Consider the following 27,081-nt stretch of genomic DNA (forward strand, 5'->3'; position numbering starts at 1 on the left):
GAGGTTAGATGATTTGCCTGTCAAACAGGTAAGCATCAAAGGTAAGATTTCATTTGGGTGGGGAAGGGATCCCATTACTTCAAATAGGACAACGTATGCAACAAACTTTGCAAACTTTCAAATACTTTATAAATGTTTATTGTTATTATCATCACCATCACTGTCACCATCATCGAAACCTTTCAGAGTTTTGTGTTTGCACTATTTTTGATTCTCTATCAGAATAATTTCATGATTCAGGAGGTATTTTTTATTCAGTTGTCGGAAATTTACAAACTTCTTATTGCTTTAAATAAATTGAAGATATTTAATTAAGGTAGATGCTTTTAGGGCCTTGTTTATAGGAAAATACTCTGTTCCCAGACTTATCATGTAAGTCTTGATAAAATGGGGACCGGATGGTGGGGTTTAGAGGATAGAGAACAGCAGTGTTCACAAACTGACCTTGATGTCATGGCCACCTTAACAAACTTCAAAACAAAAAGTGATTTGAGTCAAAAACAAGAGATAAGGCCAAATTGATATGCCAGTAATTACATCAAGGACCATTCAATCACCGGGCAGACTTTGCAGTTGATCCTAGGGCTTAGATGTAGGTGGCCATATGGGATTGAACATTGCTTGTATAAAAGGCAGGAAAGAACTTTATTAGCTACGGATACTGAAGGGAAAGCCTTTGCTGTCAGAATCCCAGGCAGAATCTAAACTCCCTTTTCAAATTCTGAATCAACTGTCCTGTCTTCATCCAGCAAAAAAAAGACCAAAGGAAGGTAACATGAATGAAATGTCTTTTAAAATTCTCATTGAATTGGGGGGTGGTAGAGGTGAAACGCTTGAGACTAGAAGGAAAACAGAATTTTTTTTCCTCTCTGAAAGCTGTCAGGGCAAGATAAGTGGAAAGAGGAAGGGAGTTAGGTTGAAGCATTTACTCAGACTCTAACACACTTACAGTTGAACTCCCAAGTGAAGTCTGGAAAGCTGGGATCTGTGATCACAGGCAAAGATGACATTATGTCACAGAGTCTAATGTGGAGGAAGCCAGCAGTTTAGTTTCCCTCTCTGCTGGTATGTAAGTGCGTTCTTTGGTCTCAGAACTCATTCCTGGAAGATTCTTTGATGTCAACTAGAAGGCCTTCATTTGGTCATAGCTTCTAAGGGTCAAATTGAGGAGAAAGAATTAAATTGAAGCTATGTTCCTTTGTAGATTGTCAGGCTCCAAACTAGTGGAAAGGCATTAAAATTGACCAGTGGAAGAACAGTCCATAATTTCAGCATTGAGAACAGGAGTTTCTAACAATTTATGAGCCAGAATTCCAGGTTGGACTCGATGAGTGGATTAGAAAGTTTCTGAATAACATCTCTTTGTTTCTCTTGCTAGTTTTATGAAATTCTTAAAATATCTCTGAGCGACCAATATTTCCTTGGAGGTTAGTAACTATTACTGACGTAGAGCCTTTCCCTGATAAATTACTTTTTAAAGTCTAATCTTGGTCAGCAATAGAGGCAAAAGCATAATCATAGAGGCATGTTGGGTAAATTCATTTGCCAGGTGGGATCGTGTTGGATGTGGGTTAGCACAGGCATGGTCTCAAAGGAGAGAGGTAGAGACAGACAGTCCAACTGAATGGAGAGAGAAATGGTTCTTTCACCCATCCTCACCTACTTCTTTTGGCCCATGACCTGACTCCCTCACCCTCTTTCTGAGCCTGCCAATGGGGATTTGAATGCATTAAGGCATGGAGCCAGCCAATTAGTCAGTCAATAAGTATTAAGCACCCACTATGTGCCCAGCTCCGTAGGTAGAATGAGTTTCTCCCTTCCCCCCATCTTGTGCCAGATATCAGCACCTGGAGAAAATCTCTAACTGCTTTGCCCTAGTTATACTCTGGTCATCAGGGATTGAATAGTTAGTTGGTCTATGGTTTGAAGTTAATGCTGGTCTCATTTAAATTTTTACTAAATAACTGTTCTCATAAAAAAAATCATTATTACATCTCTATAACCTTGGTTGAAAAAATCCCTTTAGAGAGATGGGGATTTGAAAGCAGACATTCAAAAGTTCTCTTTTCCCCTATCTAATTAGTTTTGAAGAACTTGAGTAGGGAGCATGGAAAATATTGTGAACTGCCCATACATTTTGATTTTGGTAAATGAAGAAAATAAGCTTCAACTGTGATGTATTTCCTGTCAATTTAAAAAGCCCTCTACCAACCTCAAAGGAAGATGCTTTACAGTAAAATACATATTCTTTAACACAGAGTATTCCTTTTAAGCATCTGTAGGTGGTTTTAAAAAAGAATTAACAGATAATTTATTTTAGTGCATCTCTGAGTCAATTGTTCAAGATACTGCATTATATTATACTTTGCTGTCACCTTAATATTTTCTTTTAAGAAATAAGCATCTTTTTCTGTTATCAAAGGCTTACTAGTTTTTATTCTAACTTCAGGTTTAAGTTTTCTGAAATTTATTTTTATCTAGTAATCAAACAGGTTTTAAGTGAGTAATATTTCCTGTTTCTTTCTACTTTAGTATGGCGTAGTGGACAGAGGACTGGGTTAGAGTCAGGTAGGTCCTGAACTCAGATCTAGTCCTAGATACTTACTAGTTCTGTGACCTTGGGCAAGTCATTTAACTTCTTGGAACCGCTGTTTCCTCATCTGTAAAATGAAGGTTATGCTTACTTCACAGAGTTGTTGTAAATATCAAATGACATAATGTTAGGTGATGCACTTTGAAAACCTAAAAGTGAAATATAAATGCTAGCTACTACTATTATTGTTTTAAAAATGTCAGGAGAAGAATTGATTACATTTCAGAGTAAATCCTCAGTAATATGGTTTTTTATAGTGTGGAGTTCTAATTTACATGAAAGCTCTGAGAGAAAAAGCAAATATGAATCTTGTTCAGGAAGAAATACAAGATATCCTAGACTCTATGTTATAACACAAACCACAATTGGAAACTTTAATATTAATCAATTACTATTTCCATTAGAAGCAACATGGCATAGCATACCAAACTACAGTCACTCCTAATGAGGGATCTTAGTCTATTTTCATTATGCATTCTGTGCATAAATTTTTTAATTTTAATTTTTTGGGGGCCCCACTTTTTGTTCCACAAGAGTAATCCCTTTATAAAAACTTTTGAATTCCAGAGCTGAATGACAAATAATTCAGTTCATCCCTGAGTCTTGTATGGATTCAACTCAGGGGTAAGACCTACAGGGACCAGACAGAAATGACTTTACTTCCTCATAGCCCAAGAGCTCTGAGACAAAGGTTCTAACTTAGGTTATGGGTGGAAACAAAATGAACACCATTGTATGATAAAAAGAATGCTGGTTTTGGAGTAGAAACCTGAATCCTGATTCTGCTTTAGTCACTTATTACCTGTGTGACCTTGGACAAGTCACTTAGCCTCTCTGGGCCTCATTTTCCTTATCTTGTAAATTGAATGGTTTTGGTTAGATGGTATCTAATGTCTCTTCCAGTTCTAAATCTATGATCTTATAAATGAAACTCTTATGAGATGAAATCGGACTAATGTGGAGGCTGATTATTTTGGGAAGCCACTAAAATCCAATAAAAAATAATAGCTGACATTTATATAGCATCTTGATGTGTGCAAAGTACTCAGAATAAATAATCTTATTTGAGCCTTACAGCAATCCTTACAGTAGATGCTAATATTATTATTCTCATTTTATAGATCAGAAAATTGAGGGTTAGGAAGTTAAGCAACTTGTCCAGTGACTCAAAGCTAAGCAGTATTGGAGAATGGATTCAAAAATAGATGCCTCCTGATTCCAAGACCAGTGACCCTTCCACAACACCACACTTCCTGCAAGAGTTTGTACAAAGTGTGTATCCTGAGGTTTCCTCACAGCATAGGAAAATAGCATTTCAACCTAAGAGTCTAACTGAGCATACATGTTGCTGATGACCCAAAACTACAGAAGGGAATGGGGAAAAAGTAAAGGGCAAAGGCGAGAGACCCAAAGAACCTGTATTATCATAGGTTTGAAGCTAGAAGAGACTTTGGAGATCACCTAATCCAAGCTCCTTTAGTTTACAGGTGAAGAAACTTAGACCCAGAGAGGTTAAGGACCTTGGCCAAGCTTATACAAGGGTAAGAAGCAGCGATAGGATTTGAACCCTGGTGACGTAGCTCAGTGTGGCACAGTAGAAAGAATACTGGAGTTGGAGTCAGAAAATTTGGCTTCAGATCTCAACTCTGCTCCTTGCTCTATATATGATCTTGGGCAAGTCCCTTTACTTCTCACTTCCACATTTGGAAAATGAGGGGTTTGAGCTAGATGGTTTCCAAGGTCCCTCAGCACTCTAAATCAGTGATTCTCTGGCCTCAAATCCAGTATTTCTTTTCCTTCGCCATGCTGAGAAATCCATCTTATTGGGAGATAACAATCAAAAGTTACCAGTGACCAAGCCAAGGAACTTTCACATTGGGAGCATCCTACTTTGATTTCATCATGGAAACAAAAACTGCAAATGGAAATGTGAATGTAGCTCTATCCATAATGTTATTTCAGCTACCAGATTGGTGAGTGACCTTGGATAAACACATAACCTTTTCTGCGACTCAATTTTTTAAGTTATTCATTTGCTTCAGAAGAGCTAAAATTGTAATAAAGCCTTGGGCAAATATAAAAAAATGGGAAGAAGGCCACTTATCGTTAATAATAATAATAACGCCTGCATGTGGCTTTTGGTTCTTACAGATTGTTGTGGGTTGCACTGCAACTATATCATGCTTTATTACTAGAAGCACTTAGTACATTCAAGTTCACCTGTTCACCGGGTATTCTGGAACAACATACAATGTAAATGTTCATTAGTGAGGACTGAGGATTGTGCTTTATAATGCATGGTTTTCTTCCCCATCAACGTTTCTCATTGATTTTTAGCTCCTAGATGCATTGTTCATACACTGCCTAAGAACAGCTGCTGAGCTAGTAAAACCAGGAGAGTAATGAAAGAGCCAGTCTTCTAATTATATAATTATGTCAGCATCACAAATCGGCCTTAAGTAACAATTAAAGTAGCAGCAGTAATGGGATCCACGTAAATTGAGTCAAATTAGAAAAAAAAAAACCAACTCTGTAAACATCTGCGATCTTTATAAGAACAGGCAGAAGGTGTATTTTAAATCATCTTTCCTTTCTACTACCCCTTTAGTTTCTGGCTAGACATGGCTACAATTTTTCTTTTGTGCCCCCTTCCCCCCTTAATTGTTAAAACCTTAGTCCTCAAGATATTACCAATTTAACATTACAAAACGGAAAGTACACTGAGCTTGACATTATATGGCCCAAGTCTGAATCTTGGTTCTGCCGTTTGTGACTTTTGTGACCTTGGAAAAATCATCTAACCTCTCTGGGTCTCAGTTACCTCATCTGTAAAATGAGGGGTTGCATTTGATGACCTCAACTCCAGATGTATGACGTTTCCATGGTTTTGTCATCGTCACCACTAACCCCTCTAGACTGCCTGAAGAAAGCAAACACAAAACAAAACTATTAATCCCTTCAAAGTATGCAGAACAAAAAGCTTGGGTCCCTAAATCAGGAAATGTGACTATTATTCCTGGCATAGTCATGATTCGTGATTTCCTTTCCTTATTTGACTGTTTTAGGGATGACAGTGGAGGAAGACTTCAAAATTCTTTGGAGTGCCTGGAAAGGAATTGAGGGGTTGTCTATAGCAGTGTCAAAATCTGATAGAAACAGGAGCCCTTAAACCATATGTAGGGATCCCAGTGGCCTTCATGGTGATTTAGAAAACCACATATTAACATTATCTATGTTCTATCTTTTATTTATTTTGTTAAATAATTCCCAATTACATTTTAATCTAGTTCAGGCTGCATTCAGGAATGTTGCAACCCACAATGCCACAGGTGGCAGAGTCTTTGATAGCTCTCTTTTTAGAGATGAGGCAACTGAGGCACAGAGAGGTTAAGCAAACTTCCCAAGGTCACACAGGTAATGAGTGGTAGAACTGAGAATTGAACCCATATCTTCTGACTCCAGATTCAACATTCTTTGGGGAAGTTGTGAGAATTAATGGATATTTGGAGCTCTTTGGATAAATATCATTATTTCACTCATGTATCCTTCTATCACATTTGTGCTTCTTTTCCCATCTAATTCTTTATTGCATTAAATTCATCTATTTCATTTTAGTCACTGCTAGATTGATAAGAACACTAATCCACCAAACAACAGAATTGATGGCTTTGCACCCCTCACTTCCATATGTGTCGAAATGATCAGACCATTGACTCATCCCCAGAGTTTTTGGCCTCTGGATCAGCTGTTTCTCTCTGCTTTTTAAGTTGAAACCATCTATTTTTGCTTTTATCTTCTTTACTGTGCTGTTTCCTTCATTTCCCTGGGCTATCAGCCCACTAGACCGTGTTAAGAATCTCTTCTTTCAACTCTAACCTCCTACATAATGACCTGATTCTAATCTCCCCAGTCATGCCAGTAACATGCTGCTCTCTGTGCTTTTTATTTAGTGAAGGTTTTCTGAATTCCAGAGACCCAGGAAGCAATGAGAATTAGAACCATACATCTGAATTAGAATGGGTTTTAAAATTACTTTTCTTGGATGGGATTTCCTTAGAAGGAACTGGGTACTCAGACCCAATGACTAAGTGTAGGTGGCTGCACTGAATGGAAGGGTTGGTAGGAGGAGTCATTGACATACATGACATTGGAGCTAGCTGTCTAGCACTACTTCAAATACCTTAAAGTGGACTCTTTAACCTCATTCATTGATGCTGTCATTGGCACAGCCATTTCTCCCTATATCCCTAGCCAGAGGACAAGAAAAACCCTGAAAATCTGTTGGAGAAGAGTTTAGCATGCAAGCTTTTGAGGTAGGGAAGGGATTTGTAGGTGAGCAGCTAAGACTGAAGGAAGGAGGGAGGCAGGGAGACAAAGAAAGAGGAAAAAAGAAAGCATAGGTGTGTGCAGGAAAGGTAAAAGAGTCAGAGGAAAGCACCTAAAAAAGATGAAGGAAAATGTGCGCATCAGAAAAAGTATGACAGGGAATGAGCCAGAGAGAGTTTCACCTCCTGGACTGCTGCAGAGAAAAGTCCCATCTTTAGAAAAGAGGGGTTGAACTCAGTCTTTGAAGTTCCTTTCAGTTTTGAGTCTATGAATCTATGCAAGACACTAGTGGGAAAGAAGGAAAGAAAAGTGCCTGAGGGTGGGTTACTAGTGTGAGTCACCATGGGGAGAGGCCCTGGGAAAATGGTGGAACAAGTGAGAGTTGGACATCAGGCTAAATCTGCTGCTAATTAGGTTTTGGCCCTAGCTTGGAAGGTTGATGAGTCTTAAGCCAAATCCATGAAATTCCAAGTCTGTTATTCATTAGGAAAAAATTAAAAATAAAATAAATCCTAGGCTTCTTCATTTAACATTTGCAAATAATTCCAAGAATAGCATAGTATAGTGGTGAGAGGTTTTGGAGTCAAAAGACCTGGATCGGAGCCCTAGTTCTGAAATATACTAGCTGTGTGACCCTAAGCAAGATGTTTAATCTTTCTGCCCTTGTTTTCTCATCTGTAAAATGGAGACAGTCATACTTCTACTTTCTCAGGACTTCTGTGAGCAGAGTGGCTTATGAATCTGAAAAGTAATATGTGTATGTGAGATACAATTGTTCTCAAACTGGCTTCAAAGGTGAGGAGAAGTTTGACTGAAAGGGAGAAGGTAAAAGAAAAAGACTGGACTATAAGAAAACATCAAGATAGCTTGGTGTGTTTGTGCGGGGAGGGGTGGAATTTTATCTGGCTCTTACCAGACTTTCCATGAGAGGATCCTCCTTAGCTATTGGCTATATAATTGTACAGCTGGGATGGATTATGTTCTTTTTACTATCATTTGTGGTTTTTTGCCTTTTGACTTTACATTAGATGAAAAAGACCATTTAAGGAGAGCACCCAATATTTCTTTTTTCTGTTTTATCTACACCCACTTCCTCTCAAAAGTAAGACTTAACCAAGGTATAACAAAGATAGGCCAATCAGTGCTGAAATCTAGAGGAGGCACTGATGGTGATTTCAGTTCTTCAAAGGCAGAGAAATAATTGAGCTTAGTACCTAGTTAGTAAAGATAATTTGTCCAAACAGGAAGCTGTTCTATGGCTGCACCCTAGATGAACTCCTCTCTTGTCCTAGTTCTGACCTACGAACCATCCCCAGCAGTATTCATGCAGTATTTGGGGGTCTCTACCCCACCTCCCAAATCCAATTAAGGGTGTTTTTTGGTGCCATTTGCCTTGCGTACAAAATTGATAATGATAGCTCTGTTATTAATCATGCTAATCCTTGACATTTATACAATGTCCTAAAGTTTGCCAAGTATTTTACTCAGTTTGGTACTCTATCCCTGGTTGATACTCAGTGATGCTGGTTGATTTTGAAGCTAATAAAGTTGAACACAAAGTTTTTCATTTTTTATTGTTAACAGAGACTGCATGCTATTTGAATGTAGCATTTATGGCTATTCCATGAAGGTCACAATGACCACTTCAAATTAGGGAGGGATAAGGAGGAAAGGAAAAAAAAAGTGGTGAACAAGGCAAAGGCTACATGTCTCCCAAAGCAGTCATTCTTCCAGCTCACAACTTGAGTGCCTTAAGATAATAGGAGATAATTTGTTCCACTGTTGATTTTAGTTTTCTAGAATGGAATGGAGATTTGAAGCCTCAGATCCATTCAAGTATTGGTGGAAATGGTTTGTAAACTACTAAAGGGCAGAGAGTGTATCTTGCTCATTTTTGTATTCCTCTCCTCCCTGCTTTCATTATCAAGCATTTAGCTCAGTTTTTTTGTCCATTCTTGTTTGGTCGTTTCAGGCATGTCCAACTCTTAGCGACCCCATCTGGAGTTTTCTTGGTAAAGATACTGGAGTATTTCTTTCACCAGCTCATTTTACAGATGAGGAAACTGAGGCAAGCAGGGTTAAACGACTTGCCCAGGAGTCACATAGCTAGTAGGTGTTTGAGGCTAGATTTGAACTCAGGTCTACCTGACTCCAGACCTGGAGCTTTATCCATTGTGCCACCCAGCTGCTGTATAGTAGGTGCTTAATAGCAATGAAACGAAGGAAGGCATGAGTGAAATTGTGCAATATGCTCCCTGGAACTTGATCAGGGTTGGGCTTATGCACAGTGAACTTGTATAGTCAGGAAAAATACCTGATAATGGTTTCTTGATGATGATTTTCTGTTTTCTATCTGTTGATGCAGTATCAATGGCTAGCAGAAGTGGCCATGACCTTGGCTCACCACAGCTATTATTAGGTAGAGTAGCCCTGGCAGTTGCCACAGCACCTGATATCTTAGCTGAGTCGAGTCTATTTTGCCTTATGTTGTCCATTCCAGTGCTACTTTTCAGGTTTTTGCTTCTGTTTTTCTGGTCTATCCTATCCTTTAGGCTTCTCAATTATTTAGGTTTCTTTTTGGTTATTCAAATCTAACCTCAAAATTACACATCATAAAGACAAAGGTTTATGTAACCCATGTGTCAATACCTCAAGCCCTTTACTTAGAAAGACTAGATCTGATCTTGGAGGGGTATCCCCTAAATATTGCTCTCTCTTTGGCTCATTACGCTCAAATTCAGAGTTTACTCTGGGAAAATCACCGAATATAGTTCATGTATGTGGGTAAAAAGGACCCCTAGCTTGAGCACTCAGGATAACTTGAGTGTAAATATCATGGACAGGACAGCCTTATTTTACCCTGCAAAACATTTAAAGGACTCATAAGAATTCACAAACAAATGCAGAAAACAACAACAACAAAAGGCACTCATGACTTCCGGGAGTGGAGTCAAGATGGCGGCTGGAAAGCAGGGAATTGCTTGAGCTCCCCACCATGTCCCTCCAAAAACCTGTAAAAAATGGCTCTGAACAAATTCTAGAACTGCAGAACCCACAAAATAGCAGAGGGAAGCAGGGATGCAGCCCAGGACAGCCTGGATGGTCACTGGATGAAGTCTATGGCACACGGAGTGGAGGGGAGCAGAGCTCAGCATGGGAGGCAGCAGGACCAACCAGACTAGGAGCCGGGCAGGACAGGCCCTAGCACCCTGAATCAGTGAGCTTTGGCAGTTATCAGACTTCTCAACCCACAAACACCAAAGACAACAGAGAAGGTTAGTGGGAAAAGCTGCGGGGACAGAGTTCGCGGTTAGGCCACTGCCCCAACCACCACTGCCCCAGGGGCAGCAAGGGAGGTGCAGCTACAGAACTACAGCTGCAGTTACTTCCCACCCGAGGCCCACATGGTGGGAGGAATTAAGTGGGGGATCAGAGTAGGAGTGCAGAGCCTGCTGAAGATTTGCGTCAGGTCCGGATTGGTGGTTCTTGAGGAAGGAGGAGTGCTGGGGTGACAGAGCTGGCTGTATAGAAATAGCTCTGAAATCAACAGCGCATCCCCTCAAGCTTGGAACAAAGTACTCTTTGCTCTACAAGCAGTCATACCCCGATGAAAAACTCAAGGGTCAAGTAACTTGGCTGGGAACATGGCCAGGCAGCAAAAACACACCCAGATTCAGTCTCAGACTTTGGAATTTTTCTTTGGTGACAAAAAGGCCAAAACATACAGCCTGAAGAAGTCAACAAAGTCCAAGAGCCTACACCAAAAGCCTCCAAGAAAAACATGAACTGGTATCAGGCCATGGAAGAGCTCAAAAAGGATTTGGAAAAGCAAGTTAGAGAAGTAGAGGAAAAATTGGGACGAGAAATAAGAATGATGCAAGAAAACCATGAAAAACAAATCAATGACTTGCTAAAGGAGACCCAAAAAATACTGAAAAAAACATTGAAAAAAACAACACTTTAAAAAATAGACTAACTCAAATGTCAAAGGAGCTCCAAAAAGCCAATGAGGAGAAAAATGCCTTGAAAGGCAGAATTAGCCAAATGGAAAAGGAGGTCCAAAAGACCACTGAAGAAAATACTACCTTAAAAATTCGATTGGAGCAAGTAGAAGTTAGTGACTTGATGAGAAATCAAGATATTATAAAACAGAACCAAAGGAATGAAAAAATGGAAGACAATGTCAAATATCTCATTGGAAAAACCACTGACCTAGAAAATAGATCCAGTAGAGATAATTTAAAAATTATTGGACTACCTGAAAGCCATGATCAAAAAAGAGCCTAGATATCATCTTTCAAGAAATTATCAAGGAAAATTGCCCTGATATTCTAGAGCCAGAGAATAAAATAGAAATTGAAAGAATCCACAGATCGCCTCCTCAAATAGATCCCAAAAAGAAAACTCCTAGGAACATTGTCGCCAAATTCCAGAGCTCCCAGGTCAAGGAGAAAATACTGCAAGCAGGCAGAAAGAAACAATTTGAATATTGTGGAAAAACAATCAGGATAACACAGGATCTGGCAGCTTCCACATTAAGGGACCAAAGGGCTTGGAATATGATATTCCGGAGGTCAATGGAGCTAGGATTGAAACCAAGAATCACCTACCCAGCAAAACTGATTATCATGCTCCAAGGCAAAATATGGATTTTCAATAAAATAGAGGACTTTCAAGCATTCTTTAATGAAAAGACCAGAGCTGAATAGAAAATTTGACTTTCAAACACAAGAATCAAGAGAAGTATGAAAAGGTAAACAAGAAAGAGAAATCATAAGGGACGTACTAAAGTTGAACTGTTTTGTTTACATTCCTACATAGAAGGATGATGTGTATGATTCATGAGACCTCAATATCATGGTAGTTGAAAGGAATATGCATATGCATATATGTGTATACATATATACATATGTGTGTCTATGTATATATGTATATATATATATATATATATATATATATATATGTACACACACACACACACACAAAGGGCATGGGGTGAGTTGAATATGAAGGGATGATATCTAAAAAAATAAAATCAATTTAAGGGATGAGAGGAATATATTGAGAGAGGGAGAAAGGGAGAGATAGAATGGGGTAAATTATCTCGCATAAAAGTGGCAAGAAAAAGTGGTTCTGTAGGAAGGGAAGAGGGGGCAGGTGAGGGGGAATGAGTAAATCTTGCTGTCATCGGACTTGACCTGAGGAGGGACTACCATACACGCTCGATTGGGTATCTTACCCCACAGGAAAGAAGGCAGAAGAAGATAAAAAAGGGGGGATGATAGAAGGGATGGCAGATGGGGGGAGGAGGTAATCAAAAACAAACACTTTCAAAAAGGGACAGGGTGAAGGGAGAAAATTCAGTAAAGGGGGATAGGTTCGGAAGGCGTAAAACATAGTTAATCTTTCACAACATGAGTATTGTGGAAGGGTTTTACATAATGATAGGCATGTGGCCTATGTTGAATTGCTTGCCTTCTTAGGGAGGGTGGGTGGGGAGGGAAGCGGGGAGAGAATTTGGAACTCAAAGTTTTAAAAACAGATGTTCAAAAACAACAACAACAACAACAAGTTTTTTCATGCAACTAGGAAATAAGATACACAGGCAATGGGGCATAGAAATTTATCTTGCCCTACAAGAGAAGAAGGGAAAGGGGGATGGGAGGGGAGTGGGGTGACAGATGGGAGGGATGACTGGGAAATGAGGCAACCAGAATATATGCCATCTTGGAGTGGGGGGAGGGTAGAAACGGGGAAAAAATTTGTAATTCAAACTTTTGTGAAAATCAATGCTGAAAACTAAATATAATAAATAAATAAAAAAACCCAAAAAGCACTCACAATAGCTTATAATCAAACAGCACACCCTCCTCCCTATCCATTGGCTCCCACTTTTCCACCAAGATCTTAAAGTCTTCCTGATTCAGCATGCTGTTATTTAGACTTCCTTTAGAGGGAAACTGAACTTGGGGCTGCTAGACTCTGTATTATGGTGAATTCCTATTAGAGTGCAGAGATCCATACAAATGATCAGCTTTGTGGTACTACTCTGAGATCTTAGACAGAGGATACTCCCAATGGACTGCTATCATCTGAATAATTCACTGTAATAACAGAGTGCCTAGACCAGTTCTCTTTGCCTCTACTTCTCCCAGCACTGGGTCATGTGTACAATCTTCTTTTCTCTCTAAGAGTTTTTCTCCAGAAACTCCCTTTCTATCTATTGAAGGTTGCATTCCTAAACTCACAAAGTTGGGGTTACCTGTGAGGCAACTGTTAAGGTCAATACTGCCCAGGAAATCACCTATCTTTTAATTCAGATACTAGGATTTGTGGATGACATTATACAGAAATTCCCCTCCTGGGCCACGTGGGTAAGCATTTGCCTATGCCACAAGGCATCCACTAATAACTTTGTGTATGTATGTGTATGTATGTATGTATGCTGGCATTCTTCACTATTAAGGACTCTTGGGAGGAGCCCTTCCCATTTGTTATGATTTCAAGACATTTATAGAAGAAGGGTGGAAAGCAAAAAAAAATTAAGGTAGGTCTGTCTGTTAATTCCCTTTTATAGCCCAGCAAAAGCTATAGTCCTTGTAGAATCCTATAAGACACAATCCTCCTCAATCTGGGCCAAACAACTCATTGTGAGGACAGTGCCAGTCACAGAATCTTAATTAGGAATATCTTTTGTCCTCTCAACAAGATGCCTATGGGCACATCTACATTCTCCATAGTGAAACACTTTCAAAAGTCCCAGTCACCTCACTATATGATCATTGAACTAACCAAGTACACTCCCCCTTTCAGCTTCTACGTGTGGGGAAGACCTGGAAAGGAGCTAGAGAAAAGGCACTTTAAATGATACGGCATTTGGAATCCTGTGTAATTTCAAAATTATTTAAAAATTTTTGTAATGACCGAGTTTCCTATTTCTCCACTTAAATGATTTTAACTTCCTTCCTCCCCACCCCCCGAATATAGCAAAGATTTATTAGCTACCTACTATGTATACTGCCCTGTGCTAGGCACTTAGGGAGATACAGGAATAATCTTCTCTCAAGTGGATCAGAAGCTAGTAAGTGGATATACAGCATGCACAGATAAATAAATAGATGAGAATATAAATTCATAAGAGGTGTGCAAATGTTTACTGATCAAATGAATCTTATTCACTCTTCTATTTCTTTCCCTCCTTTGGTCTCTGTTAATATTCCCATGAGTCTTTCTATCTTTCAGGCAATCAACTTGGATATTAAATTCCACTTCTTTTACATTGGAACCAGAACTAAATCATGCTGGCACAGTACATTTAAAATGCTTGCTTTTCTATTTCAACAATTCAGGCCTTTGAGGACCTTGGCAAAATTTGGACATAGATAAAATTTGTCTTTGGCAAACCTTCTACTTCCCTTTCAAATCATAGGCCTTTTTCTCCACTACCCTGTAAGGTCTACTTTCCCCCGAAGTGTTCCTGCTGCTCTTTCCTTAATCAGACTCCTTTTTTTTCTTCTGATATTAGTGAGGTGTAAGGAAGAAAGAAAGTTGCTGAAATGAATTCATATTCAGGCATAAATGACTTTACTGGAATATTTGAATTTCAAAAAAGGAATAAAAACACTGAAATGTATTTCTAATTTATGGAATTTTAGGCAGTATGCGGATATATTTTTGGGTGAAGGGCCTTACTCAGGATGTCTCCCAATACCACCATGTAGGTAATTGCTTGGCCTGTGAGTAAAGTTAGTCAATTTTCCCGTTCCTAAATGACTGTTTTCGATCCTTAAGACTGCTTCTGGGTTACCATATCCGTATAACTCTTTAAGATGATATTGGTGGGTAAGATGTTTATATAGCCTGGTTTTTCCTTTTGGTAGTTATAACTTACTGAAAAGTCCAACACACTCCTTATTCCCTTGTTGATACGTTCACCATTTGAATAAGGATAATTCTGCTGGTTCAATTTCCATGGAACTGTTTGGCCACATACTACATCCCTTTACTATCACCGCACATTCCCTCAAATGGGTTCCATGGGTCAAATGGGTCACCAAATGGGAAAGTATTGATAGTTCAGTGAAGCCATCACAACTATTGGAAAAAAGGACTCTGTGGATTCCTCACCTATTGGGTAAGTGCATCATCTTTGTATGTGAATGTCAGATAACCTTGTTTGCTATTTAGCATGTATGTTAAATTCATTGATGTAGTAGCCCTATATCTAACTCTAATGTTCTATAAATTACTTAACTTTATTGCATTTCAGTGTATGTTTAGTTAAAGCAGGTCATTAGAACTCCAAAATCCTCAGTATTTGGCATTTTTGAAACAAATTCACACTGAATAACTTTCCCCCCATTTACCCACATATTATACTGAAGGAAGTAAATAGACAGAGATCTGTATTTGTGCACATATATACTCTCCTATGAATTAGGAAATATGTAGCTCAAATCCTGGAACTCATCTATGTAATTCTTTTGCATGTGTTCTTTGTAATTTGTGGTGTATGAGTTTTACAGCGAACACAGGAATGGCTCCTGCCTATGACACATTTAACACTTGTAAATTCCCATGGTAGCCAGCTAAGACTCCTGTGGCTGAATGGATTGAGAAATCATCTTCTGGTGAATTATAATCTTTGGAGATTTTATTCTGTTTTGGGTTTTACAGTCTCTTTCCTCTCCCTCTTCTCTCTTAATTTTTCTGCAGGATAAAATATAGTTTTTTATTTGCACTTTCATGTTTGATTTTTTTCTTTATTATTATTTCAAATTTGGGGTTTTAGCATAAACACTCAATTCAAACCAGAAATAGCAGAAAACAAATACTTTCCATCTGATCTAAGTCATGTTTTCCTACCTTATCTTTTTTTTCTCCTTCTGCTTGTCCCCTTCTGTTTCATCTTTCTAATAAAGTCATGGATACTTATAAATTATTAGGAAATACAGAGCCCATATCCCCAAACAGTTGTTTCTCTGATCCTTGAACCTCCTCTCCCCCCAAATATTAACAAAACCCAACCTGCTTTGAGGACTTGCATGCCATTTAGATGAAAAATACCTGGAACTTGTGCAGTATCAATTTAAACCAAATTCTAAAAAAGAAAAAGAGAAATCCCTTTGAAAATTCATAACATTTGAGAAAGACCTTATCCCTCTTACCCTCCCCACTCCATCTTCCTCCTTTAAAAAATAAAAAAAGAATGACAAGTGGAGCCTACAAAGATAGTGTAGAGTGTGGTGAAACAAAGAATAGATCTAAAGTCAGAGGATCTGGGTTTGAATCCCATCTCTGTGTCTTAGTACTTATTCCACCGTGGATGAGCCATTTTGGGCCATAATTTCCTCAAAAGTGAAGGGAAAGCTAGATGATCTCTACAATTCCTTCCAACTCTAATTTCTAAGATTGCTCTGGATTTTTTGACCTGTCATTTAATACATTATAAGATGTATTTAAAAATCTGCATTGGATTGTTCCTCCCCAACCCTGTTATGAATGTCTCTCTCTGAATTAATCTCTAAGTAATGGGTCTCTGAATAATGTGTGAATTTTCATAATATATGGGCTGCGAAACCAAGGCACAAAAACAATATGAGCTAAAAGGGAAAATCAGTTTCAACTATGAATTTTTCTCATGATTTTATGTGCTACTCGGGACATTAATTCACATGGGATTTGGGGCATTAATTATGTATGAACATAAAAACCAAATTAGTTATGCATGAATATATGCATTAAGCAAAAATCATGACCTATATATTTATTTTAGCCATAGCTATACTTATGAGTTCTCTAGTTTGCTGGGTTTTCAACCTGTTAGCTGTACTGGTCAATTAAATCACTTATAAGGGTCATGTTATATGCTAGTATATTCCTGTGCACATTTTACTCTGTTAGCTTGGATGAAAAATGAATGTCAGTTTTGAGCCATGGGCATTTTGAAATCTCAGCTCTAGATTGCCTTTTGGTGGGGAAAGGCAATGCAGGTATGGTGGAAAGTATACTGGTCTTGGAGTCAAGTGTTCTGGTTTCAAATCATCGCTCTGACACTTGCTACCTCTCTGAGCCTCAGTTTCTTCATCTGTCATATGGGGATTATAATACTTTCCCTGTCTGCCTGATATCAGTGTCAGAACTAAAGGACTTTGCAAACTTGAAGACACTTTTGAAATGTGTTGTTAGAGAGGACCTTCAGTCAACTTTTGAATCTTGCTTTTCTAATCCAGGATGTTAAGGATGTTCTTTGGATTTGTAAATAAGTAATCCACTTGATTCCCTGCCTTCAAAACTCTCAGTAGCTTTTGGGTTAATTCCCAGTTGTATCTAGGTAACAAGCTGTAGTGGAAAGAGGGCTGGATTTGGAGGTAGGAGCCTTGGGTTTGAATTCCAGTTTTAGAACTTAAAATGTTGGGAATTTGGGCAAGTCATTAACTGCTCTGGTCCTCAACTTCCTCATCTGTAAAGTGGAGATAATAATAATGATGTTATCAACGTCATATGGCTGTTGTTAGGATGCAATTTGTAAACCATGAAACACTATAGACTCATGAGTTGTTATTACTCAAGTAATATCCAAGTATCCTAGGCCCCTATGAACACAAGAAGTGCATTTAGGTCATATGTGGGGAAAGTACTTTAGTGTCTGTGTATTCAAATCAACTATTCTTAGAAGGGTCACAGTTTATGTAAGTGTACAGAGAAAAATATTTATCCTGTCAGACACACACATAAGTAAAATATGCAAATGATTTGTGATGTCATCTGTATTGGGAAATTCCACTGTGGGAACTCCTTCCGCTAACAGATCTCAACTTAGAATACAAGTCCTAGAGAGTTTCTGAGACACATAAAGGTTAAGTGACTTGCCCAGGGCCAGATAGTCAGAAGTGTGGTTTGAATTCAAATCATGCTGATTCTAAGCCCAGTGCTCTACTGTATGCCCTAGTCATGCATTTCCATGTATGTGGCCTTTAAAGCTCAGAGGATTCTTAGCCTAATTCCCACTCCCCCAGTCCAGTTAGGTCCCTGAACAAGTTACATCTCCACCCCTGGATTCTAGGAGTAGCCCAAGGGGTGAGTGGTGTCTTTCTCTAATGTCATCAGCCTGAACCTCCATTTCAGTATATTCTCCCCAACCTCAATAATCAGCAAGTAAAGTCCCAGTTTCTCCTACCCATTTAACACCAATGAATTTTTATAAAAGGATGTTTACTGAGCAGATATATCAAGAACAAAAGAACAAACATTTCCTCCCAACCCTTAGGGGAATACCCCCATACCACCTCAGAGAATACAGCAGTTATTATAAAATTTTTGTCCTACTAGACATAACCAATAGACAAGTCTCTCTCTCGTATGGCTTACCATCTTGGTCTTCGGGTCTGTTCCTCACTGTTCTGGGTCCTAGTAGATCCTTGGCAGACTGTTTGTGGATCACGAAGTCTGTCTTGAACTATGGTTTCCAGACCTTGGACAGCTCTCTCTGTCTCTCTCTCTGTCTCTGTCTCTCTCTGTCTCTCTATGTCTCTGTCTTTGTCTCTCTGTCTCTCACTCTCTCTCTTCTTTCCTCCTTTTTAAGCTTTCAAGTTCATGGACAAGTCAGATACTCTGTCACCTAAAAGCAGGAGAGAATAGAGATATAGCAGAGATAACATTTATATATTTACACACATATATAAACATATGTGGATACAGTGAATATATAACAGAGATAGAGTCAGAAGCAACAGACCATATGTTTCCAGGCCATATGGTGGGGAGACAGGCAGCTGGTATCGGGTCATTGTTGCTACTACAACTATATCTCTCAACAAGATCAGGACCATGTACTCTTGGTTTCATGGTGACTTCAGGCAAAAGAAAGCTCGAGATCTTTCTTGCTTCTGGAGGAGGCCCATAGCACCTTGTCCTCCCTGTTCTGCTCACCACAAGAGAAGGAAAAATACAGGTTGTCATGAGGGAGGTTTTTGTATTCACTTCCAATTCTAGCTTAGCAGCTGATCAAAAGTCAATTTCTTCACTATGTAGTTAGCAGACAGGAAATGGGATACCTGCCCATGTTCCAAAGTCCACATAAGAGTAGTCTCAATCTGAGGGGGCAGCTAGGTTGCACATTAGATAGAGTGCTAGGCCTGGAGTCAGGAAAACCTGCGATCAAATTCATCCTCAGACAATTATTAGCTATATAAGCCTGGGCAAGTCACTTCATTCTGTTTGCCTTGGTTTCCTCATCTGTAAAGTCATCTAGAGAGAAGGAAATGGCAAACCACTCCAGTATCTTTGCCAAGAAAACCCCACATGGGGTCATGAAGAGCTGGACATGGCTGAACAACAAAAACAAGCTGAGTATACTTCTCATGGTCGTAAAGGCAGGGCTCTTGTTGGACAGTCCCTTTAACATTATAGATATGATTAACACTTCCCAATCTATTTGCTGAGCCCACTTTTCATGACCATGGGGGAGGAAACAGATTTTTCAGAAGAAGGCAAACACAATATCGATATATTTTATTCTCTGATCTTGAACTCTATTATCTACAACACTCCAATTCTCCCTCAAATAAAGGCTATTAAGAGGCTTGGGCCAAAAAGCATATTTACTTGTGGTTCTTTTATTGCGGTAGAAAAAACAGTGAGTGAATCTCGAGTGACACTAGATTCAGATTCCAGATCTGTTCCTTACTATCCATGTAATGTTGGGAATGTCCAAAACCTCTCCAAATCAAGTAGAAGTTTAGTAAATTTTGGTTGACTGACTCATTATTTCTACAAAGATAGGCAACAATTGCTTACCAAGGTAAAAGTTATTTCAGAATCCTTTGTCTTCATGCAAACAGTTTAGAGGAGAGGTTAAATTACAAGAAAGGCTGGAAATAAGAAGATGATGATGCCATTGCTACAGGAGATTACAGCAACTCCAACCTAACTGGATCATGTAAACTGTCAACTCCAAAAAATGAGAAATAGGCCAGAGTAAAAATGCTGATCCCAAATATTACCAGTTCTTGGAGATGTTTAACTATTGTAAAACAGCCACTAAAATGAGGAGGTAGGGAAAGCTCAAAAACCATTTTAGCCAATAAACATTTAACCTTGCCAAATGGAGAGAACATTTATGTACCATGGCAACTTAATGTACAAGGACATTTACAAAATATATAGGAGGATGATATAACATTAAGAGTGGTAACATCTCAAATGACAGCACAAAGTATTTGAGGATGAAGTGAGTGAGGTCCAACTAAGTCAGCTCGTCCTGAAAACGTTAGAGGAAAGGAGTAAAAGAAATAGACGTAAAATGAAAGAGATTCGTAAGCATTTCTGTAGTAATCTATTCTTACCAGCAATGATAGTGGAAATGCTACACGGTGACTCTAGTGCTTAATGTGCTGTGTGAGAAGGTGACAAGGGCACTTAAGAAGATGGTCAGGAAGAGTGAATTGACATGAACAAATATGTAGAGAAGAAAATCCATGCCAGAGGCTCCCAATACTCAACTATTCAAACTGATCTGTGATGTCATCAAATCAGTTGCTCCCTCTGATGAGACATCAACCCCTCAATGCCTGTCCATCCTGTGTGACTCTTTTTCATGTTCTTCCTCCCCAAACTTCATGAGAGGGGATCCACCCAATCTGCTGGAGGTTTTCCTCAATTTCTGCTGATATCCCTCTGTTTGTCTGCTTGTTATCCCTTGATCTTGGCAAATTATTAGTACGATCTTTTCTTCCTGTCATACAGTTCTTTCGTGATGTCCTCTTCTCTCTCTGTCTCTGTCTCTCTCTCTGTCTCTGTCTCTCTGTCTCTGTCTCTCTCTCTCTGTCTCTCTGTCTCTCTGTCTCTCTCTCTCTCTCTGTCTCTCTCTCTCTCTCTGTCTCTCTCTCTCTCTGTCTCTCTCTCTCTCTCTCTCTTTCATTTCTCATTGTCTTTTGTAGCCTACTCATGTTTCTCTTTGTTATAAGGAAGGTTTTTTTTTAGATTGGGGGAGGGAGGGTATTTGGAAATGATAGTGATATACATTTAAAAAATTGATAGATTTTTGTTTTTTAAAGAAAGATATGGACAAGAATTACGTAGGATGAAAAGGTACAGAAGGGCTGGGATTTTTGCTGGTGGATGGAGTACCAACCCCAGTTAGATTGAGGATTCATCAAGGTATTAAAATAAGAAGCTATGGGTAAAACAAAAATATGGGTCACGATTTTTTACTTAATGCATCTATTCATACATAACAAATTCTGTTTTAATATTCATACATAATTCATACACAGAGAAATTTTATACTTCTGACTTCAATACTTCAAATGATCTGTGAATTTGTTGGTGTGGATATTCTTTCAACTCATGCAGATCTCAATGCTTTTGTGCCTTATCAGATGGGGTTCATGAGCTGTCATAGTTAGAAAAAGTCATACCTGGCAGTCAACATATATCTCGAGCTGGAAGGGAAAACAGGCCATATAGATCAATCCTCTCTGTGACCTGCCCAAGGTTGCAGAAACGCAAACATCAGAAGTAGGATTTGAACTTAGGATCTCTGATCCCAGAGACAGTTCTCTTTCCAGTGTGCAATGAGGTTGTTGTTGTTAATGATGATGATAATGATGCTCACACTTTTTATTGATCCTAGTTCTTTAATCCACAGAGTAAAGGCTGGGGTGTTATAAATTTTCAAAGGCAGCCATCTTTGTAGATTTGTGTAGGGACAAGAGAATGCAGCCCTATTCTTGTTTCCCTACAATAGAAGTGACCAATACAGCTCCAGTGTATGCTCTGCTGCATTTTGTGGATGGGTAATAAATCAGGACAGTTATTATTGAAAAGATCATTATTACTACACACGTCATATTAATCATTTGTTTTGTCTGTCTTTGCAGGAGAGCCATGGATTACTATAGAAAGTATGCAGCTGTCATTCTGGCCACCTTGTCTGTATTTCTGCATATTCTTCACTCCTTCCCAGATGGGGAGTTTATTATGCAGGGTGGGTGAGCTAACTTCAGTATTCAGCAATGGGGACAACACACTGTTAGACATACATCAATAACCACATTAATTACATTTCTACCACCTTGCCTAATGTGGTCATCAATCTTTGCTCCCAGATAAATATCTAGGCACTTTGGGGTTGTGAACATAAAATGAAAATAGCTTTGGAAAATGTAAAGCGCTAGTGATATTTTACATCTCCATTTGTATGCCAGCAAGGACATTTTCATCTCGAATGGAGAAATCCGTTACTATTCTTCATTTATTTCACAGTCTTACAAATAGAAATTTCTCCATGTTCAGTTGTCTTATTATCTTTTTTCATCTCCCAGAAGACTTAGGGAAATTGTAAAATTCTATTTGGAGAGGAATTTGCACATCAGTTATAGAGTGAGAAAAGCTATTTTTGTTTCTATCCAACATTTTTATGCAATAAATTTGCTTTGCTGTATTGTTTGAACAATCACATCTTACAGCTGGTTTACTTCCATCTGCTGTGAAATTGTAAACCATGATTGGACTCGATTTTTCTTCTAGATAAGTGGTAACAGTCTTATCTCAGGTCTTCAATAGAGCTACTTTGTTTTTTATTTGTCTGGACCTGAGGTTTCATACATGGGTGAATATCCCAGTGTGTGCAAATTCCCGGCAACCATACGGATGGTTTTTGTGAGTTCCCTTTGTGACGTTGGGGGTTAATTACTTGTCTTGGGTCACATAGCCACTATGTGTCAGAGGACTTAAACCTAGGTCTTCCTGAGTCCAAACTCAACCTTCTACACCCTATTCTATGTTGCCTCCGATGCTGGACCTAATATCAAGCTCTTTCTCCAATCTCCAAGCTTTCTTAACAACATATTCATCTTTCATTTGATGCCTCCCTTTTTAGCAGAATAGAATAGCAGACTCCAAAGGAAAGAAAATTTTACTTGTGGGTAAAGTTCTGTTTTTTATACCAGCATGGTATTTTCAGCCCTCATATTTTGCTCTCCCTACAGGCATCCTATTATCATCAGATTGGGGAATCCATGCTTGTAGAGAAAGGAACTATCACAATTGAGACTTCGGCACGCACATCTGCTGGAATTGTTTTTCCCATGTGCGTCATTCTAATCAGTGTTAATAGGATGTTATGTACAAGCATGGAGATGAGACTATATCCTAAGGTGGACTGATTATCATTCTCTCAATGGGAAAAAGAAGCCGTTAAAATGAGATGCGTCAGAAAAAAATAGTAGCTTTTTTCCTTATATTTTGCAATGTTCCTATGTCATTGTGACAGGTTGCCCAGAATGCAAGCTGAAGGAGAACAAATACTTCTCCAAGCTAGGAGCTCCCATTTACCAATGTATGGGATGCTGTTTCTCAAGAGCATATCCTACTCCAGCAAGATCAAAGAAGACTATGTTGGTTCCAAAGAACATTACATCAGAGGCCACATGCTGTGTGGCCAAAGCATTTACAAAGGTGAGCCTTTTTAGTGTGCAGGGTTCTATGGCATTTAAATGGAAACCAAACCTCTAACACTGTCCATGCAATCAATCTCTGCATTTTTAGCTTGGTGGATGTCATGGTAGTGGCAGGTATGTGTGTTTGTGTCTAAATGACACATCCTTGGCCATTTCTCCCGGGTAAGCTCCTAATAGACATATGATCCCCATTGACTAGGAGAGTAAGAGGGATTATAGGACAGACATGATTGCATTTACAGTAGGGAAGAGGAGACTAAGGACTGGTCTCACCCAGGACTGCCTAAGGTGGCAGTAGCCATTAGCTGTGTAAGTACTGGATTGTGCAGGACCAGGTTCCTGGGAAGTAATCAACATCAGAAAAAGATTACTGAGGACAGAACGTGTCCAGTGAAGCTCATAAAAATTGCTTTGTCTTCCATCATCCACCTATAAGCCACCTCTGTTTTTGTAGGTTGCTATTATACAGACATCTTCCTATGGGCTTTTTGCACACCAGGCGTTACTCATAGGACTTCTACAATAGGGACCCTTTTGTTAGGGGGGGAAGGAAGGGAATGAGCATTTATTTATATAGTGCCTATTAAGTGTCAAGCACTGTGCTAAGCACTGCTACAGGTGTTATCACATTTGACCTTTTGTGAGATTATCTCATTATCTCATCTGATTTGTTGTGAGGTAGGTGCTAATTTTATCTCCATTTTACATTTGTAGAAAATGAGGCAAAAAGATATTAAATGACACAGTGTTATGGAGCTAGTAGGTTTCTGAGGCCAGATTTGAACTTATGTCTTCTTGACTCCAGGCTCTATTGGCTGTGCTACTAGCTGCCTCTTAGGCTTAAAATGCTAGATTTACAGAATCACCTTATTCATAGGGTCTAGATTGCAAAAGGCAGAAATTTAAACACCTGCCTTAAGATGGGAATGGCCATCAAAAGAAAATCTGGGCTATCTGCTATAAAGTGTTTACTTGTGGAATAGCTTTCCTTTTGATTACTCCAGTTATACCTCTTTATCTATAAGTGGTTCAGGGACATACCTAGAAGAATGAGCCCTATCTGGTTTGTTGAAATCACTATACTTATTTCCGCATCTACCCCTTAGGGAGACTATAGACACGCTCTCTCTCTCTCTCTCTCTCTCTCTCTCTCTTCTCTCTGTCTCTCTCTCCCTCCCATATCTATGTATAGGTATATGCATATAGATACATAAACACCTACATATATATAGTACATATACAAATACATGTATATACGTATGCATAAATATATGCAGAGAGAGACAGAGAGCAGAGAGTCAGGCAGTGGAGTAACATCTTTATGTTCATACAATTCCTTAATGCATACTCAAAACCCCAACCCATATATAGCGAAAACATCAGGAGAAAGATAGCAAGACATTTTGTGTGTATGATTAGCAAACACCTGCTTAGTTTCTAGCTTCCCCCTCCCCACCCAGAGTTTTGAACCAATACACAACTCACTCTTTCTTTAGTAGAAACAACTTGATTCAGCAGCATTTATCACCTTCTATTTTTTTCTCTTCTTTTAAGGCCACGGTGATGGGCAATGCAAAAGTGGAGAACCACACAGAATGCCACTGCAGTACCTGTTATTATCACAAATCTTAGCTATTTTGCCAAGAGCTTTGTGGATGATTCTTGATCTCCCTCAATGAGTTGTTCAGCTTTTACAATCCTGCTATGTGACAAGCCTGGTTTTCTTTCTGGGCCAGCTTAATGTACTGCAATATACGTGCCAGTTGTATTGCCTCTGTCCTTTTCCTTGTAGATGAACAACATTTTGGCTCTTTTCATTTGAAATGAAAAACAGAATTTAACATCATATCAAAAAGGTGGCTCCATTGGCAATAAAGTGTATATTAAATCAATATGAAATAATTGACTCATTTATTTTTCTCAAAGATTTAAAAGCAATCAATGACTTTGCACAAGGTTGACTGACAGGAATCAACCAACTAAAACAAACAAACAAAAAAACCCCAACAACGACAACTATATACCATAATATTTCTTTGAGAGGAAGCATGGTTCCTCATAGACAACTTCAGAACCAGGTAGATCTGAGTTAAAATCCTCTAGGATGATAAGTTACAATGCAACCTGCATTGGTTGATCCAGTTCCTTATTTGAGAGTTCCCCAAATCAGCGAAATAAATCACAGTTCTCGACCCCATCCTGTTTGGTTATTTGACATTATATTTTCACTTGAAGCCTGATAGGGGAGTTACTATGAAAGAGAGAAATAATTTCTATGTACATGTCATAGAACCATTGGAATCAGAACTAAAAGGAATGTGGGAGAAATCTGTCCAGGAACAGAGACCCAGAAAGATGAATTGATTTGCCCGTAGCCACACGGGCAACAAGTGGTAGAACTAGCACTCTGAAGCTTCTGTTCTTTCTGTTATACTATGCTATCTTCCTGATATGCCAATTCTAATACATCTCAACAGAACTGTGCCTTGATTGAGGTGAGTTTCCCCTCTAATGAAGATTGCAACCCATCCATAACTACCAGAGGGGGTCCACCTAATATCTTGTGGGGCAGGGGGATGGTGTCATCCTCAAAGTCTCTTTAAATTTATGAAGTAAGGGATACATTGTCTTGTATATAAGCACTTGCCTTATGCCCTCTACTTCCCTGTAAGACAGCCCTTTTCCTAACCTGTCCCACGTGCTTGACTGAAAGGGAAAGTACTTTATTAGTTGTTGGCAGTCATGACTTAGGGGGATGGTTTTCAGGAGAGAAGCCTCCAGTGACACTCACCTTAAGTTGAGTCTAGCCATAAAGGGCCAAAGGAAGCAGAGGAACCAACTATATGGCTATTAAAATCATGTGTACATGGTTTTGCTTTTGTTCCTCTGTGGCCTGCCTTCCTTGTAGGGCCATACAAGTTGGAAAATACTTAGCAGCCTTGAATTCTTAGGATATTTGGATTTCAATGAATTCTGTTATTGATTAATTCTTCTTTATATGCCTTAATAAATGGAGAGGGGAAGAGGGAAGGATCTCAAAGAATGATGAAGGCTGTTGAGGGCGCCAATGGATAGTATCTTTATGCTTGCACAATTCCCCAGCTCGCTCTCAAAACCTTATATTAGTCACCTCACTAGTCAACAAACATTATACATTTGGCATTCAATCAACAAACGTTTACCAAGTGCCTACTCTGTATCAGGCACTGTTCTGGTTGCTGAGGATAGAAAGATGAAATACAAAGTCTTTGTCTTTAAGGAGTTCTCATTCTATGGGCAAAGCCATCATTTGAACAAATAAGCATATTTAAAAAAAACCAAGGCATTCTTTAAGAGCAGGTATTGGTGACTGGGGTGGGGGAATCAGTAAAGAACCTCATGATGCTTCAATTAAGCTTTTAAGAAAGAGGTGGATGTGAGAGGAAAAGCACTGAAGGAGTTCAAAAGCACAGAGATGGAATGAAAATATTACTATAATTTAAAAAAACAAATGGACAACTATTATCTTCTGGATAGTGGGACCTAGACACTCAGAAACTTTAACATGGAGCTTTGAGAATCAGAAATCAAAGATAGCACAAAGTTTTCTATTCCTAAAGAGCACAAGACTAAATATATGCATATATATGGTATTATATATGTATATATTTATCACAAGGCAAACAAATAAGCCTTTTCATTTCAATCAACCCCAGACTC

At 38.9% G+C, this 27,081-nt stretch overlaps 1 protein-coding gene across 1 annotated transcript; it reads left to right on the forward strand.

The window, feature by feature from the left end:
- The first annotated feature begins 654 nt into the window (after window positions 1-654).
- On the forward strand, window positions 655-25,274 carry CGA (glycoprotein hormones, alpha polypeptide). The gene is made up of 4 exons (XM_036769138.1): window positions 655-770; window positions 21,802-21,908; window positions 23,196-23,380; window positions 24,937-25,274. The coding sequence occupies exons 2-4, from the start codon at window positions 21,809-21,811 to the stop codon at window positions 25,012-25,014; spliced, it is 363 nt and encodes a 120-aa protein (XP_036625033.1). The 5' UTR covers window positions 655-770; window positions 21,802-21,808; the 3' UTR covers window positions 25,015-25,274.
- Window positions 25,275-27,081: the final 1,807 nt, after the last annotated feature.

This window comes from Trichosurus vulpecula, chromosome 7 (assembly GCF_011100635.1).
Source record: "Trichosurus vulpecula isolate mTriVul1 chromosome 7, mTriVul1.pri, whole genome shotgun sequence".
In the NCBI taxonomy this organism is placed as follows: Eukaryota; Metazoa; Chordata; class Mammalia; order Diprotodontia; family Phalangeridae; genus Trichosurus; species Trichosurus vulpecula.

What these genes read in the sequence shown, in the direction of transcription:
- CGA (XM_036769138.1), top strand. Translation starts at nt 21,809, where the DNA reads ATGGATTACTATAGAAAGTATGCAGCTGTCATTCTGGCCACCTTGTCT. An exon ending in TGGGGAGTTTATTATGCAGG is followed by an intron (nt 21,909 to 23,195) that starts GTGGGTGAGCTA and finishes TCATTGTGACAG; the next exon opens with GTTGCCCAGAATGCAAGCTG. An exon ending in TGGCCAAAGCATTTACAAAG is followed by an intron (nt 23,381 to 24,936) that starts GTGAGCCTTTTT and finishes TCTTCTTTTAAG; the next exon opens with GCCACGGTGATGGGCAATGC.